The sequence below is a fragment of the Sturnira hondurensis genome, unplaced genomic scaffold (assembly GCF_014824575.4).
Source record: "Sturnira hondurensis isolate 20B ecotype Veracruz unplaced genomic scaffold, ASM1482457v3 Scaffold0021795, whole genome shotgun sequence".
In the NCBI taxonomy this organism is placed as follows: Eukaryota; Metazoa; Chordata; class Mammalia; order Chiroptera; family Phyllostomidae; genus Sturnira; species Sturnira hondurensis.
In genome coordinates, this window is record NW_028094426.1 from 12,758,110 (window position 1) to 12,775,844 (window position 17,735).

Genomic DNA, 17,735 nt, shown 5'->3' on the forward strand with positions numbered 1-17,735 from the left:
ATGGTGAGAAACCCTCAGTAATCTTAACTGCTATGATCCCTGTCCTCCCTCCAACAAGGGAAGGATATGTTTTAATGTAACAATGAAAGGAGAAAAAGAAAGTCGAGAAAGAGGGTTTAGCTGGAAATCAATGAGGATAAAGGGTGAAAAGAAGCCACTCCGAGGCACACCCGTCTAGTGAGTATCACTTTAAAACAAGCAGCAAAAAAGGCTCCCAACCCAGCAATACCATAAATGTCCTGCTGCTGTGTTAGCTTTCGGATTCTTCCCCGTACTTTCCATGAGCATTCCACTGGGAATTGTCTGGAATCCCAGATTAAAACAGCAATAACCCAACTCCCTTGTTAGAATACTCAGCTTCTTTTAGGTCTGGAAACTCAGCTGGGGAGCATCTTTAAGGACACGGCACAGCCTCAGCCACCCTAGGGGCTCAGGGGATGTTTTTCAAACAGGTCGGTGGGCAGCTGGGTGCTGAAACGGGAGAGGGTAGAGGGCGTTTCAGCCTCCTGTGGAAAGCCCCAGCTGCCGACGAACAAGAGCCTGGGAACCTCCACTTTCAAAGGATTCATTCCAGATGTCAGAACTAACGGTGTCAACATGGGGCTCATGCAGATTACCAAGGAGGTCCCTAAAGTCACGCTGTAGGAGATCAGGCATTCACGCAAAATCGTCACCCTGACCTGCACCCATAACCTAACAATATGTTCTCAGGTTGGCAGCAACAGGATATAGTCCTGTATCTCATAATCATCTCTGTGGGGGATCCATCCATCCATCCATCCATCCAACCACCCAACAGAGCAAACCAACCAATAACTGATTGCCTATGAGAATACTGAATCACTGAGAACAGATAGTTAGAACAGATTCTGAGAACATCTGACTCTTCCGAACAGATTCCAGCCATACACCAATGCTATGGCCACACCGGTGAATAATGGTTAAGCGTCAACTCTGAATTCATCCCTCCATTCAAAAAATATTTATTGAACACACATCATGGCATAATAGGTAAGAACCTCAGCTTTGCGGTCAGTCAGAATTGAGTTTGAATCCTGACTTTTTCTCTTATTAACTGTGTGACCTTGGCAAGTTGCTTAAGTGCTTGAAGCCCTAAATTCCTTATGTGTTTCATGGATGTGAAAAGAACATCAACCTTACAAACACTGCTGTGAGAACTAAACAAGATAATTTACATAAAGGACTTCACACGGTGCCTGGTACAGGGTAATCCACAAAAATATTAGCCATTATGACTGTGTGCTAGGCACACAGTAGGTCCTAGCAAAAACAGTGGTAAGCAGCATGGCTGTGGCTCAATGAGAAAACCATCTACTCCTGGAAACACTGAAGTTTTGGTATGGAAGAAATGATTCTGTGGGTGAGAACCCTGACACCTGGGAGAGGGCTATTTAACACTGGACGTCCTCATGTCCAGTCAGTGCTGTATGGTGGGAAAACCTGGTAATATAATGACTGACTCACAGTCCAACAGTTGGTTTAACAGTTGGTGAGAAGAAGGATCCCCTGGCTGCTGGTTGGTGCATAGGTCAGGTGCTTTGCTGCAGTAACTTCTTATGGAGAAGCAGTTCTATGGTCAGAGAGCTGACAAATGCAAAGGCATCCAGAAGCAAACCAGGAATTACTGTTTCCTTGGGGGGATGTGTCAAAACATAGGAATAAAAACCTATGAAAGAAACAGCGACCTATTTGGGACAAGTGTTTGTCATTATTTTCTCTTTGTGTCCATCAAGGAGTTTGGTGCTTTGTTCATTTCTGTGTCCCCAGCACCCAGAAGAGTCCCTGGTACAGGTAATCAATAACTATTTGGGGAATGCAGAAATGAATGAGATTAGGGAGTAGGAGTGATTTGCCTGTATGGCGTGAATGTGTTCCATCCCAAAGTGAATACACCAGTAATAAGGCAGCTTCTGGAGGAAAAGATGCTATTACCTGGCTGTGCTTTCTTTCACAATCCCATCTGCTGCAGTGGTACCAAAACACTCCAATTTACTGAGGACAAACAGTGCCTACAGCCATGATCTTGGCACCTTTACAGTCCCAATCTCGTCTTTAAAAGTTCCTTGTGGAGAAGATGGTAGAGTGGAGCGATGTCCCTTCACCTCCCTCCTGGCCTCGGTGAAGCTGGAATGTGCTGACTCTAATACGTAGCAACTCTGTAACTAGTGATGGACTCAGTAAGCTGGAAGAAGGGAAGAATCCTCATGGTCCCCAACTGTTGCCGAAAGCTCAGCAATCCTCCTAACTATGGGGGAGAAGGGGTCACCTGCAATGCTCCCCCAGCACCTCCCAGCATCAGTCATCTGACTCCCTGAATTACCACAGAAAGAGAAGTCTGTGTCCTCTCTCTCCTATTGTTCTCCACTTCCAGCAAGCAACCTTCTGGCTCCCGCGGAGGGGTGGAACAAGAGGAGGATAACCTGGGGAGCATCACCTTGCCAGAAAGGGATGGCAAGCACAATCGCGCTGCTATTTAAGTTATTAGGAATCAACGAGGGAGGGCCAAGGTGACCCCTAGTGTCCTCCACAACCTGGACTTGTGTTCTCAGGATAATACTCAAGCCAGAGAACCTGGCATTTTCTTGGACACCGTGATCAGGGTGGGAATCAGGTGATTCACTCTCCCCAGCTGCCCCCATCACACTGTATCATCTGGGCTGGGTGGCGACACAGGAAAGACAAAAAAGGAAATGACAGGTGTCGACTGCTTTGGAGCCTGGCCCCAGAAGCACAAGTGTGTTGGCCCGGATGCCCTGCCAAGTTGCAGCTGAAGATTCAGACGGGGGAGGTGGTGGCGAAGAGGGGCAGAGGGGACTAGGGAGTGGAAACACCACAGGCTGACGGATGCTGCAGAGGTAATGCAGGCACGAGAGAAGGAAGACAAGGGAGCGTAAGAAAGGAGGGGGGGAGCAAGGCCGTATCCAGGCATACAAAATCTCAGGAAGAAAAGCAGCTGGCATGGAAAAGGCAGGAGGGAGAGGGCCCTGTAAGGACAGCAAGAGCACGCAGCTTAACTGGCAAAGTGAGGGAGTGAGTCTGACTCAGAAGCTGAGCAAAATTTAAGGCCTAAGAAAATATTAAAGGGGAGTTAGTGTGAGCTTAGGGAGACAAACTGTCCTCCAAATTTACCTCGCCTCTTAGGTTTGATTGACTCTGCCATATATATTGCCCGTTCCCAGATCTGGGGGCAACATATCAGAGAGCTGAAACAAATACTCAGAAAAACAAGGAGCAGGAACCTCAAAATTTTCAAAGCCGTTCTGGGGAGGAGGTGAAGTTATGTCAAAATGCTCTCAGAGCTTGCCCCTCTCCAGCTTGAAGCCCTGCCCCTCTGGCCCCACGCAGTCAATCATTCTGACCCTGTGGTCCCTCCTTCATTCTGTCTGTCCCTGCCCCCGGCGCGCAAACACTCACGCAGGTGCGCAGGCAGGCGGATCGAGTCTTCCTCCATCCTGAGCGCTCGAGGCACTGGAACATGAAGTGGAGTCGAGGAAGCGTAACTCGGCACTGGGCTCTCGGGAGGTGTATATGAAATTCGCTCCTGCTGTTAAAAACAAGGGCAGGAAGAGAGGAGGGGGAAAAGACAATGAATGCTTGGAACTGAGGTGTGAAATCAGGGAGAGGGGAGGGGGCAGAAGGGACGGGGGTGAGGGGTATCTGAGCAGGGCCCAGCAATCCTGCCCACCCTTCTCGAGACACCATTGGGCTGCATTTCGTATCTCCAGCTTTGAGATTCACAACACAACTCTGGCAGGGTTTAAAAGTGGGCTTTTCCTTTGGACTGGGACCAATAGGTGTCCATTTTTTTCTCTCGCTGTACTAGTGGTTTTACTAAAGTAAAGGGGCGGGGGGAACAAGATGAAGGAAATGAGAAAGTATGTCCAAGATAATGGCTTCAAAGGCTACGCTCAAAAATGACTACCAAGTCACATAATTAACATCACCAACACATTAGAACCACATGTCCTCTTCTCTGGCAATATCCCCAGCTTCTAATCCAACGGTCCTGGTACTCAGATCCAAGGAGGTGAGCTCAGAGTGAAGGATTTTAAACTCCAGATTTAGTTACTTAATCTACGAGCAAGGTTTTTCTATCTACCAATCTCACTATACAAAAACCACCCAAGATATCTAATATTTAATTTTTTTCTTCATACCAAGGACTTATCTATCTGTAACATTAGTGGATATCTCCTCCAACCTCTAACTCAGAATCAATATTCCCTTTCCTTCTGAACTACTTCAGAGACTCAAAGAATCATCTCCATTTAAGAAAAGTGCGATTTAAATGAAAATTCTTACTCAACTGACAAGAAGGGTGGGGGTGGGGAGGGCTTCAGCAGATCCACTGTGTAAATGAAAACAGGCAGTGTGTGTTAGACCAGTTAAAACAGCCGGATGGAATAAGGGGGGCTATTCTTGGTCTGAAGTTAAAACATGGCAAATAATGGCAAGGAACCAACTACGATGTTGGACCAGGAGAGCCGTGCAATCTGCCTCTTAGAACTGCATGCCCGCTGGTTTGATAACTTCCGTTAGTTTCTGTGGTTTCACTGGGTAAAGTGGGACACACCGGGTCTAAAAATAGGTTGGGGGAAAAGATCAGTAAGATGCCATTATGAAAACAGAAATCGGGAGCAAAAGAAAAATCACAGATTAAAATAAAGCGAAGCGGGTGTTTATGTTTCGGAAAGACACTTCTCGAACATTTTATATTTCGCCAAGTGTGCAAAGGGAAGCAGGGGAGTCCCCTGCCCTATGACCAAAGCAAAGCTTTTTCTCTGCTCATACGCTGGGAAGTTTGGTGGCTGTGGTGGGAAGTTTCGATTTTAAATGAAGACGTACATATTTTTTGTAATTTCCTAATGGAATCCCTACACCTTCCCCGAGGCATCCTCTACCAGCAAACAGGGCGCTTGGAATCTATCTGTCTAAACACAGCCCAAAGTTTCCTGGTGAATTCGTTAACTGAGGCCAGTCACATACATCCTAAATTTCATTTCTGTACAAATCAAGATGTCCTATGAAAGGTCACCCAGGGGCAAAACCTTCAACTTCACTTTTCTTGAACTTTATCAAACATCACACATATTTTGAACAATTCTAACATAAGGATGAGTTATATTTCTGGGGTTCGGTTTGGGGTTTGGGAGGTGAAAAGAGGCAAAGATATAAACACACATATGAGAAACATACAAAATCTGTTTAGGGGTTTTTTGAGGTGAAATAGACTTTTAAAGCATTTTCAACAGTCTGTTTTTCTAGTGTAACAACTTCTCCACATGCTTCAACCCCCGAATAAACCTCGCCTCCCCCCACCCGTCCCAATATATATCTAGATATCTTATCTACCGTTAACTTCATTCCCAGAAATAGCTTTCTGTTTTGTTAGGGTTTTTTTGCAGAAGTGAAACTGTTGATGTAGAAAACACGGTGCAGCCAAAGAGTTTTCAAATGGCTTGGCATGAGCGCGAGAAAAAAAAGACGGCGTTTTGTAATACGATGACTCTCTAAAGCAAGGAGTAACACCAACGATCCAGTAACCAGTCCATATGAGCGACAGGCCATCCCAGCCCGGCTCCCTCGTCCCTTGCCAATCCTACCAAGGACAAGATGGGAGAAACCCAGTCCTCAGAGAGGATTTTACTTTATTTTTTGAAAAAGCTACCTCCGGCCTATTTACTAAAGAGTCAAGTTAGGCACCACCTTGAAAATGTGTCTGTTCCGACTTGCTAAACCACCACTGTGTTGTACCTTCCCATCAGCACCTTCTCTGCAGGCAGCTCCAGGGTTTAGCCTTCAGCATGGTCCTGTCCTTGCTACTACACAGAATGCCACACTCCAGCGCCTGCCTGGGGATGTTGTGCCCCACTTCCCCCACACGTCCAAACAATTCTAGATGGTAAGAACTGTGTTGTTTTATGATGAGACCTATAAAAAGAAGGTCAGCAACTGAGTGACTGTGGACCCTGAATTCGTCTCATTCATAATGATGGTTTGAACTCGACAGTATTTCCACACCCTAAACCTGGGATGGGAAGCTCTTTTTAAAAGGTTCAATGAGGACACTCGTCAGTAACAAAAGAGAGGATACCGTGATGAAGAAGGGGAAAGCAAAATACACTTTCAGGACTTCTAGTGGTTTGCTGACAGCCATCACAAACCTACTGTGACCCTGGGCCAGCAGAGTACTCAGGGGATCCCAGAAAGGACGTAGCCCAGTGCTTGGGCTCCTTTCCAAAAAGAAAAAAAACATATATCTGGGAATCTGTTGTCCTTTTTTTGCTAATCTCTGGGGTGACTCACGTGCTCCTGATTTGTTAATCTACTACTATAACCATCCACTTAACATTCAGCACGCTATGATCAATTAGAAAAATGAACAAACCGCGATATCTCAGATTAAACCTCTAGACAGAGAGGTTTGAGGAGACTCACATGCAACTTCCCCAATAAAAGAAACCTCCTTATTCTCAACAGTACTCCTCTGGCCTGACCCCAACAAGGGGACATACTGGCTTACAGCTCATTTGCCTCTAGAACAAACTGTCAGTGGAATGAAAACCAAAGGGGTTTCACTTTAACATTACAGAGGAGAAAACAACTTTCCCATGAGGATTATAACCACTGGTCTAATTAAATTAAAATGCTACAGCCAGTGATACTGGCGCATCCAAGTGTCGTAGGGGGACAAACTGCCAGTGGAGGTCAATGACGTGGCTAAAACTGCCGTGATGTGCTTACATTATTGTTTAGATGCTGAAAAGAAGAAAAAAAACCACATTAAACCAGGCTGCTCTCAAATTTGCAGACACAACCTGGCAAACCAACCTGCACATCCAGACGGAAGCACTGCCAGTCCCCAGGCTGACTGTGACGCCCGTGACGCCTGTGACGCCCGTGACAAGGGTGGGAGGAGCAGGCAGAGCCGCACAGGGCTCGGAAAAGAGAAAATGAGGCTAAACATAATTTTAGGCAAGGTACGAAGTGTAAATTTTACTAATCAATATAGAAATCTTCTCACAAAAAATGTATTAGAATACGGAGCCGGATTGCTGTAAGCACAACTCCTGAAACCAGAATAAGCTCTAGTCCCTCTTCATCCCTCCCCCATCACAAAGGGCCGACGGAGGGCGCCTGTCCAGGGCCCCCTCCATTTTAAACCGGGCGGTTTGGATCCCATGATCACCATATGAAACAAACTTATATGTTACGTGCTGAGTACAAACATGGCATTTATTCCCCACCCCCATCTGCAACGGCTGCATGTTATAAAGAGTCAACAAATACTCTTATTATTTAAAAAAGTCTTTCCTATTCAAAAGTATTCAATCCACAGCTTCCTATTCAAAATAAAGCAAATCGTGGGGACCCCGCTAGTGTATTTACGCATCTGTTTTTACACCATTAACTCACGGAAGAGGCTGAAAGGTTAAGACACTTAGAGCCTCTGGCTCATCAAATGTTAACTTTCTGGAAATAAAGACCAAGCATTTCTGGAATTGAGAAAAACAAAAAGGAAGTTTGCCTGTGCTTGTAAAAGATGGTCTGCGGGTAATTTCAAAGATTCGGCCACTGCAGAGCTGAGGCTGTCCTCGCTTTAGGACCTCTTACCAGAAACAGCCCCACCTCCGTGGACAAATAGCAGGATTCCCCCAGGGACGGTCCCTGAAGCCGGTGTAAAGTCCTGAGGAGAAGAGCGTCATGGAAACAGAGCAGTGACTGCGACCGTTTCCTGGGGGACTCTAGTGGAAATGCCACAGGTACCCTTTGCATCCTGTAGCTCTTTGGTGGTCCCATCATTGTGCTGAAATTCGGCAACCCAGACAACATGGAACGCAGCAAAAACCAGAGACACAGCAGTCACAGGGGTAATATTCAGTATTTTGAGGGAAGAACTCTTTTCCAGAAGGTTCTTAGGAGAGCTGATACTTGTACTGTAGTTGTTTTCTGTGCATTGAACAGAAGAAATCTCTCCTATGGGAAGCTATTTATTGAGATTTGCTAAGCTCGAGTCTGAATATACATTTATTTTAAGTACGCTTTTCTGGCTGCAAAATGATTTAAGGTGGTAGCTCTGGCTTTCCTTAATTAAGCTTTCATTAACAAGCAAAAGTGATACATCACAAAAAAAAAAACGTGCAAGACTGAAATTTGAGCTGCAGTTTTCTAGGTTTTTGGCACCATGGATACAAATAGACGCACACAGGAACCTAAACTCCTGAATGTTGATTTCGTTCACTTGAAAAGCTACACTGAATATTCCGTTTACCCAAAAATTTAGTGAAATGAACTTAAAGAACTTGAGCAAAGATGCAGTCACTGGTCTTCTTTTCATAATATACTTTGTATATACAGCCACAGACCACGGGATTCCTGGCACCTCCCCAGAAACAGTACACCTTAGGATCTGGGATAGGCCTTAGGGTCTGAGGTATCTGAAGATGATTTCTGAAGCAGAAAGCCAGTTCCATCGAATCACAACAGAGAAACTGCAATGATGTCTCCCAGTCCCATAGAGGTTCCCGGAGGCATCTGCACCAGCGTTCTGAGGCGGCTTCCTCCTGGTGTCTAGCCCCTCTCCTGAGAGACAGCCCTCTGAGTGCTCAGGCATTAGATTCTCACAACTGGGTGAGTCTCTGGCTTTTAACACGCTTGATGTGATTTCAGGGGGAAAGACCACACGGATGGGGACTATGCTCTTGGTCACCCAGATGCCCATTCGGCCCTGGGGAGCGGGGGTGGGCAAGGGGCCCAACCAACCACACTCGCTCTGACGTGGGGGTCTTCCTAGGCGCCCAGCTTCACCAGTGTAATGAGTGCTCTTGCTCTGGACACTGAAGAGGAAGACAGGTTCAAGATCTGAAATATGCAGGTTCTTGCATATTTAAATTTGTATCTCAAACAGTCCCTTTCCTCAGCTTCCTGGCTTATTATTTTCTGAAACCAGAAGACAGGGTATTATGTTTGTCAGATACCAGTAAGTCAAAACATCCAAGTCTTCCTTTTACCTGGAACAATGTTATCTATGCACAAGAAAGGGAATAAAAAGATGCGTTAGCAAGAGACGCTGCAATCAACTATTGCTATAAAAAGGTCATTAAGGTTGTTTCCCTCCTATGATTGCTATGAAATATTTCAGCATTTCATCAGGTGTCCACTAGGAGCTCAGGCATAGGAGTAGGCATTACAAATTCCGCCACCATAATTCCTAGAATTTCCCAGATGGCCCACGTATTAAAAGTTCTGTGTCATTTTACCCATCCATGCATATGGGTACTCATGCAGAATACTCGGAACATGTGTCCCAATCTTAGCTGGGAAACACAGTCGCTGCAGGAAGCGGAGCTAGGGTTAAGAGAGCCCTTGGAATGTGCTTCCCATGAAGTCTTCATTTGAGACGCACAATCACCCTGAAAGGAAGGCATTGTCACCTCCATTCCGCACAACGAACCTGATCTGGGGATCACAGGGGTTGAGCAATCTGTTCAAGTCACAAGCTGGGGAGATGGGATAGTTGGTATAAAGAGGAAAAATAAGAAATGACACTGAGGTAGCACCAGGCAGTCCACACTGGCTTCACAACTTATGGGGGATCCCAAGAGATAAATTCAAGCTTGTAAGAACTGTCACAGTTTGGGTTTACTTCATTGCTTTGTGCCCTCGGAATTCCACTAGGGTTTTTGAGGGTCACCACACAGAGCTGCCTAAGTCAGGTTGCTTTCTTAAGCCTGTTGCTCACTCTGTGGGGAGCCTAGATGCAGGGAGTCAATGTGTTTAGTTGAAAGAAGGGGACAAAATATGATGTACCAGAGAAGTTCACCTGGCACGAATTCTGAGCAGGTACAACCATCAGAATCCATCTGGGGATGTGTACTGCCTATGGATATGACCAGAAGGGCCAAAGGGCACTTACAGATTTTCTGTGTATGTGACGGCTTCACCTTGTATAGAGATCTCCTCTTGGGTAATTTTTCAGTAAAAAATGTGTTACTTCTGTCTCTAACATTTTCTTTCTCAACAAAATACATTTCCCTTACTCAACTCCTTTCCCTTTATTCCAAGAGCAGCATATGTACATGTACAGGTGAGACAACTGGAGCAGTGAGGGGCAAGAGCGGAGGAAAGGCGCCTGTCAACACATATTTGGAGCCTGCAGAGTGCAGACTGCTGTACCACGGAGCAGCTGAGGCTGCCTCCGGGAATCGCAGTGGCCGCAGTCCAACTGGGCTTCTCCAATGGCCTGTGAGGGGAGAACATTTCAAAGACCCTTGGAGGTGTCTTCAAACAGGAGGGGGACCAGTGTAAGGAATAGTTAAGGCTGACCTGTAGCATCTCAGAGGGCGGGGCCAGCAACATATACCTGTGCACTAGAAACATGTATGTCCTAGAAATATTGTTCCCCGAAAAGGCGATTCAAGCTGAGACTAGAAGGGGGCTTGACAAGGGGTTCCTGCGATGGGAAGGCACTGAGGTGGAACTTGAAGGTGCCTTACAACTGCAAGATGCTGCTTCTCTACACCCCTGGATCTCCTGGCGAGCTGAAGGCTATTAATTACAGTACGGGCAGAACAGATCCAAATAAAACATGAACAACCACCTTCTCTATCAGTGTAGTCCCTCAAGCCCCCTCACAGGCTCCGAGGGCTGTACCAAACATAATTAGAACAATGTGTCCAGAACTAGGAGCTACCCCTTTAAAGACAAGCCCCCAAAGCAAAGAAGAAAAAAAAAAGCAAAACAAAACACTGAAGTACATTTCTCTATTGTGTAATTTTAAAACATTTTAATCAAGACCCTTTCCAACCTTGAGACACTACGGTTTTTTTTTTTTCCTTTCTGAACTTCTTAAATATTTCTGACATGAATAGTAAGCAGACTGTCAAGCTGTGATTCCAGGTTGTGGTTTCCAGGGACGGTTTTTGGTCGCAGGGTGGGTTCAGCTCACTGGCTGCATCCTAGGGCTGATGCAGACAAGGCTGCAGCAGAAGCTCTAGACCCAGGTTGCACGAGTGCGCCTCCACCCCTCATCCCTGCCCTGACGCAGGCGATGGCTGTCACTCAAAGTGGAGCCTGGGGGAACTCAGCACCACACAGCACCACTCCTGGAAACCCCGGGGAAGTGTGCGCCTGCTGGGAGTGGGTCACTTCAGGAGAAGAAAGGTGGTATGGTTTTATTTATACAGAACCAGCAGGCACTCCTGGGAAAAAGAAAGTCTTGCTGTTGGATTTATCCACAAATGCCCTCAAGCTTTTGATCAGCCTTTTGAAAGAGGGTCACTAAATCCCTTCCTCCTAATTTTAATAGCAGAAGAAGCAGGTACTTAAATTAATAGCAGCTTATATCCTGGGCTCAACCAAGTGGCCAAGTATAGCTCTTTATTACCCACTTTCTCCTCCGTAGCTGCTATTCTCTTTAACGAGTTGGCTATGACAATTAGCCAGTCTGCAGTGTCCCTGCCTGAGGCTAATGAGTAATGAACTGAGAGAGCTGTTATTTAGTTATATCAAGGGCACCATTAGAGAGGCTTCTCAATTTCTCCCCCAAAGGAGAGATGCCTTCCAGGCATGTTCCACCTGCCATGTGACTGCCCTCCTACAGAACTTATGGTGTCCCCACTCTTGGGAATCATGGGACTGTAAAACCTGGGCAGAAGAAAGGACGGGGGTCAGGCTTTTGCACAGCCCACAGACAGAAGGAGCCCAAAGGGTTGCTTTGAACCTGTGCATTAACCATTAATTTCTCCTTCCCGTTCTAACTTCCCACCTTCCCTCTTGTGCCTCATAAATCCTTCGCCCCCTCCCCAAGCCGCTTTCTGCTTTCTATGACAGCATCACTCTGGGCTATGCTCATCTTCACCTCTTCCTTGAATGGCTGTATCTGGAATTCTCTTAAGAGGAAGAGAGATGAAGCGAAGCTATGGCTCAAACCCGCAACTCCAGCTGGTTGCTGGGGGGGGTGTCTGGAGAAGAGGCAAGTCAGACTTCCTTTCAAACTAAAAAGACTTTATGTCCTGTGACTTGTCATTACAAGATGCCTATAGCTTTAAATGGACCGATGCCCGATAAGAAGGTTTTAAAGACTTGATACAAGAGCAAAATCTACATTCTAATTCATGTGAAGACAATCCCTAGAAATGCTGAACAGAGTCTTTAGAATGGCAGCCCCAATGAAGCTGCTTGCATGAAGTCCTACCCAGTACTCTCAGAATCCAGCCCATTGCCAACGAACCAGGAGACACCCCCACCCCCACCTGCCTCAGTCGGTAAGGGAGAAGGCTGGGTTATGGCCACTGCCATGGCCACTGCCACGTTCACGGGGAGCAAAGCCCCTGCTCTGTATATGCCAGATAATTCCCGGGTTGCCTCAGGCTGAGAAATAAATATAAACAGAAAAAGCCTTGTAAGCTATACCTAGAGTAACAAGCGCAAATTAGATCTGGAAAAGATTTATACCTCTGCGAAATGTTTACTACCAGAATAATTTTCAATAAAACCACAGAAGAGCACTATGCTTAAGAGGCAAAGTAAAAGAAGTAACTCAGCATCTCCTCAGTGTTACTGTCTGAGAAAATGGCATAACAACGCCCAGCGTTCACTGCCACATAATGGTATTTTAAGGACAAATAAGATGAAGCTTATAAAATATTATGAGTTGCTTGAAACAGAGGCTCTCTATAAACGCAAGGCATTGTTACCGTCAAGAGTCACGAATTTGAGAAATCTCAAATAAAGTACTGCTTTCTAAGTGAGCGTGACTAGTTAAATCTGTCTTTATGCTGTAAACTGAGAAATTAACTTAATTGAAACAAAGACCGAAGATGACAATGACCTCACTATGTGACTGACTGAGGAATAGGGTTGAATTCATCTTTCCTCCCCTCCCAACCTCTGAAAAGTAACACACACACAACTCAAACACTGACTAAGCGGGTCACACATCTGCGTCTCCTTTTCTAGAAAAACCACCTTGGCAAGTAACTTCCACCCCTACGTGTCAAAATCAGAGAGATTCCCTGATTCCGAGACATCAGGCATCTTCCCCTTCCCTGTGGTCACAGTTAGAAAGACGGGGGAGTTTTGTTTTTGACAACTGCTCACTGAAAGCAAGTTCTGCTGGCAAGGTGACTATTATTATGAAAAAGCCATCAGCACCAGGACCATTCACAACTTAATGACAGTAATGAGAGCGAGACATAAACGTATGTGCGCGCACGTGATGACACCAGTGATTAGCAGAATATTAAGCAGCTTCAAATAACAAGGACACTGATGTGCTGTGCTCTTGTAGCTCGTTGTTGAGACTAATTAATAGTTTACGTTATGTAAGATCCCTGCCTTCATTAAAATTAGTCCTCAGTACATGAAAAATATGCTTGACTATACTTCCGAAACTCGGGATCAGCTAACGATTTAGGAAACACACATTTTAAATCAGGTATCCTGAATCCTGGCTGCATACCAGAGTCCTCTGGAGAAGCTTTAAGGGTTGGGGGGGTTGGGGGGGAACAGCATCCAAGTAAATCAGCCAGGCATCAATATTTCTAAATCTCCCTCTGTGATTCCAATACGCAGAGGAGTAAGGCTGAGAATCACTGTCCTAATTCAAGACAGAAATANTGAAAAATATGCTTGACTATACTTCCGAAACTCAGGATCAGCTAACGATTTAGGAAACACATTTTAAATCAGGTATCCTGAATCCTGGCTGCATACCAGAGTCATCTGGAGAAGCTTTAAGGGTCGGGGGGGTTGGGGGGGAACAGCATCCAAGTAAATCAGCCAGGCATCAATATTTCTAAATCTCCCTCTGTGATTCCAATACGCAGAGGAGTAAGGCTGAGAATCACTGTCCTAATTCAAGACAGAAATAATAGAGTAAGTCAAGATACATGTTAGATGATTATCTTTCACAATAGGTTTTTAAAAACCATATTAATCAACTTGCCAATTGTCCTTCCCGCCTGAGTAAATTGCTACTGTTCTGCTTTTAACCTCTAATGGAGATGATCAGTGTAATACAGGCAGTTCCTGAATAGTAACTCCCTGACCTATATACGAACAACTGCCCGGACAGGTGTGTCTGCAGTGGTTCCTCTTCTCTCCCAACTGCCTCTGGAGTTCCCCGTCCCCACCCCCCGGAAGGCCGATGATCAGCTCCACTTTCTGCTGCTCCTCCTGGAGCCCATGCTCCCAGCACTGGCTGCAAGGTTAATGAAGAAGCAGGAAGGAATGAAAGCCCACCCCACTTCCGGCCTGCCCTCCCTTCCCCTTCTCCCACCCAGAAGGCTGTCTGTCTGTCCTCAATGCTCAGGCCCCAGGCTCCTGCTCCTCAAGAAGGAATGCACATCCAGGCACAGGAGAACCGAAGAGCCCTCCCCCCAGGTCAGGTACACAACCCCTGTGCAGGCTCCGAGAGATGCGTTCGTGCCACGCTAAAGTGGAGTGGGACATGTTTTTCCCCTCAAAGTAACTTTGGGTACTTGTGGTCTTTGTTTTTGCATAATGAACTATCGACTGATTATACCTGAAAGAAATGCCTTGAACTCTGAGCAACTTCTCAATAAAATCTGAGCTAACTTAATAAAATCTTAGAACCCTAAACTAGTGGAGGTGAAGAGCCTGCTAAGATTTTTTCATAAAGACAGTTTACAGTCCTTCAAGGACATGCTACTATATCCTCCTGACGCTCCTCGTGTCCCATCACAAAACAACCTGACAGATGTAAGGACTGAGGCCGAAGGGTTAACAAGATGACAGCTAATGAGAAGGGGGCAGAGGGGAGGAGCAAAAGGAAAAAGGACTCATGGACACGGACAACTGTGCAATGGGTGCTGGGGGAGGGAGGTATAAGGGGGCTAAGTGGTAATGGAAAAACTACAATAAAGAATATAACATGCACACACACGATTCTTGAACGAATCACCTTCTCTGGATAGAGTGGGCAGTCCTTACCCAAAGTTGTCATGTCTCCAGCTACCTTCTGCTTATAATGTTTTTGAAAGCTGTTGGTTATCAGGATAAAATCTGTGTATAAAATGGCTCTGAAGGGGAAAGAGAGCTTACTTAAGAACTTAGTTGACTTATTTATTCATTCCTTGGTTAAAAAAATCTAAAAAAACCCTGCCACGGGAACTTAAAGAACTCAAATTCTTCCTATAAAAAGTTTGTCTAAGGTTTTGAAGCATTTTGATGTAATTAGTATTTTTCTCTTCCTTTTAAGCAACACGCCATTCTGAAGCAGTGATAGAAGTGCGACACGAATTTGGGTTTATCATCTAAAATTCACTCGGGTGTTGAAGCGACTTGACTGGAGAGTACCGGCCCTTCTCCTCACATCCTTAGAAAGCGGCCTGCCAGCAAAGCACACGGCAGTGCCGCCCGTCAAGCCTCACCAAGGGTTTCAACAACAGTTCTAACACAGAGACTGGAAAACAAAACAGTGCAGTTTTCAAAAGCTAGCCTTGAGTGTGGTACCTTTAGATTGCAGAACACATACTAATAAGATGGAAATCTCTGCATGACCCTGAATATCCTAAAACCTAAATAGATATCCTACTCGTTTCAAACCACTATTTATTAAACACTTTCTAGTTAAATAAAGGTGTTTAGAAAACTTCTCGGAGTTGATTGTGGGCTTTTAACTCTATCATCCTGACTCATTGCTGTAAACTGTGCCCTCCCCCTCCATGGACTCAGTGGCAGGTATCTCATTCAAGCCCCGGGCCAAGCCTCCCCAGTCTGTGCTAGCCTGACCTCCTCAGCAGACCTTGACCTTGAGTTAAGATCTAGGTCTCAACCTCACAATTCCTCATTTCTGGCTGGACTTGACTTTCCTGTGTCCACATTGACGGCAGGGGACCTACCTCGCTTTCCCCTGCCTCTCAGCCCCCAAAACCTCACTGGAGTCCCAGGTGCCCCTACTCACTCTGGGGCAAAGGCTGTCATTAGCAGAAAACTCCACAGGGGCAGGGCCCGTGGCTGCCCGTTCACCACCAGGTCCCTTGCTCGCTGAGTGCTGCTTGTGGACTCACAGCAGCACATGTGAAGTGTTTACTGAATGAATGTATGAGCCTCTTTAGACAATCTCCCAGCGCTCCCTAAGGGCAATACAAACTTATCTTTTGTCCTGTGTTTCCCCCTAGGGCCTTCTAGTGACTTACTACAAAGTTTTAAGTCCAAATGTCTACAGAAAAACCTTGCTATAAGCCGCCAGCACCGCCCATCTCCTCTATCTCTCCAGGAAACACATTCTCTGCCTGATTATCCATTATTTGACTTGTTCTTTAGGCCTCATTCCAGGTGGTTCCCAGTTCCTGGAATACCTTACCTGCTGTGAGCTCACCCCATCAACTCTGCTGCCTTACAAGATAGAGACCCTACAAGGTACTTAGACCTATTCCAATCCTGCCATCGTTCCTCAGAAGTACTTTTACAACAGCTCTTTCCGGACTTTCAGAGCCAGTTCCAGATAATGGTTTATTGCTATTTCTTGTACCTGGCCAAACACCTTACTCATCACATGTAACAGACGCCAAACGATTTTAGCTGTTTTCAAAATTTAAGACCCACGTCAAGGACCAAAGTTGCTCTTTACTGTAATGATCTGTGTAATGCCTCTCTCCCTTACGTTGTGAGCTCCTCTCCCCGCACCCGCCCCCCTCCCCCCACCTGCACAGCACCTGGTACACTCACTGTGGATACACAACCAGTAATCAGTGAGTGAAGGAAAGGATGATCTGAAGACCTTTCTAAAGATTCTTCTTGGATTCAACAAATACCTGCCTGGCACCACTAGCTGCTGAGAATATAGCAATACATAAGAAGACAAAATCTCTATCTTCTTTAAGGAGCTTAAAGGCTAGATGGGAGGGGACTTGAAAGGAAAGAAAAACAAACTATTACTTATCGTCAGCTATTCTGTAACAGGCACACGTTATCATTTCGTTTAAATTTCCTAGCCATCAAATTATCATATTTTAATACCCATTTTTAAAGACTAAAGACTAAAGACTAAGGGTTCCGTGACGTTACATAACTTGCATAACGTTAATAAGAGGCAGACCAGTCTCGGAACCCAGAACTTTCAGACAGCAAAACCTGGGTCCTTCCTTCCAAGCAATGCGTGTCCAAGTGTCCGGCAAGTGACTACTTTTGAAACTCTGAAGGAGACCAGACTCATGTGGATATTTCAGTGCCGGTATGGGTACACCAATATTTATAGCCTTACACCACACTACTCTAGAAATCACACCAGGGGACTACACACCAACTCTCATGTCCCTCAGAAGTCCTCCAAAGACCAGCTCACTTGCCCAAATCCCTACACACACCAAGAAGCAAGGCTTGACCTATCAGAGGTCCGTGACCCCCATTCTGTGCCGAAGTTGCGGTGAAGGTATTTTAGTGTGGCAGCTGGCAAGCACATGTTGGTGGCACTCGAGATGCCTCCAGGGGGGAAGAGGGGATGAAGCAGAAGAGAAACAATGGTGCATGTGGAACCGGAGGCCCGGAAGCACGGACTAGTGTCACTGAAGTGGCCACCTCTGGGACACATGCTATAAATTACCAAGACACTTTGCCCATTTTTACTAGGGAGAAGAAGGTGAAGAATGAAGCCTTTCAGGTTTCATTTCCATGACATTTTAAAGAGACAGAAGTTTCGTATTATCAAACACACACACACAACACAAACACGCTAGAATCTAGGGACC

General features: G+C 45.8%; 1 protein-coding gene across 2 annotated transcripts in view; it reads right to left on the minus strand.

Annotated features, from left to right (window-relative positions):
- The window catches only part of ETV6 (ETS variant transcription factor 6), a 217,969-nt gene that overhangs the window by 125,775 nt on the left and 74,459 nt on the right, over positions 1-17,735 (minus strand). The window contains exon 2 of one of the 2 annotated variants that reach the window (XM_037033823.1): positions 3,436-3,562. In XM_037033823.1, the coding sequence (XP_036889718.1) occupies positions 3,436-3,562 (127 nt within the window). Of the gene's footprint in view, positions 1-3,435; positions 3,566-17,735 lie in introns of both variants that reach the window. The other variant, XM_037033821.1, reaches the window with a different exon arrangement.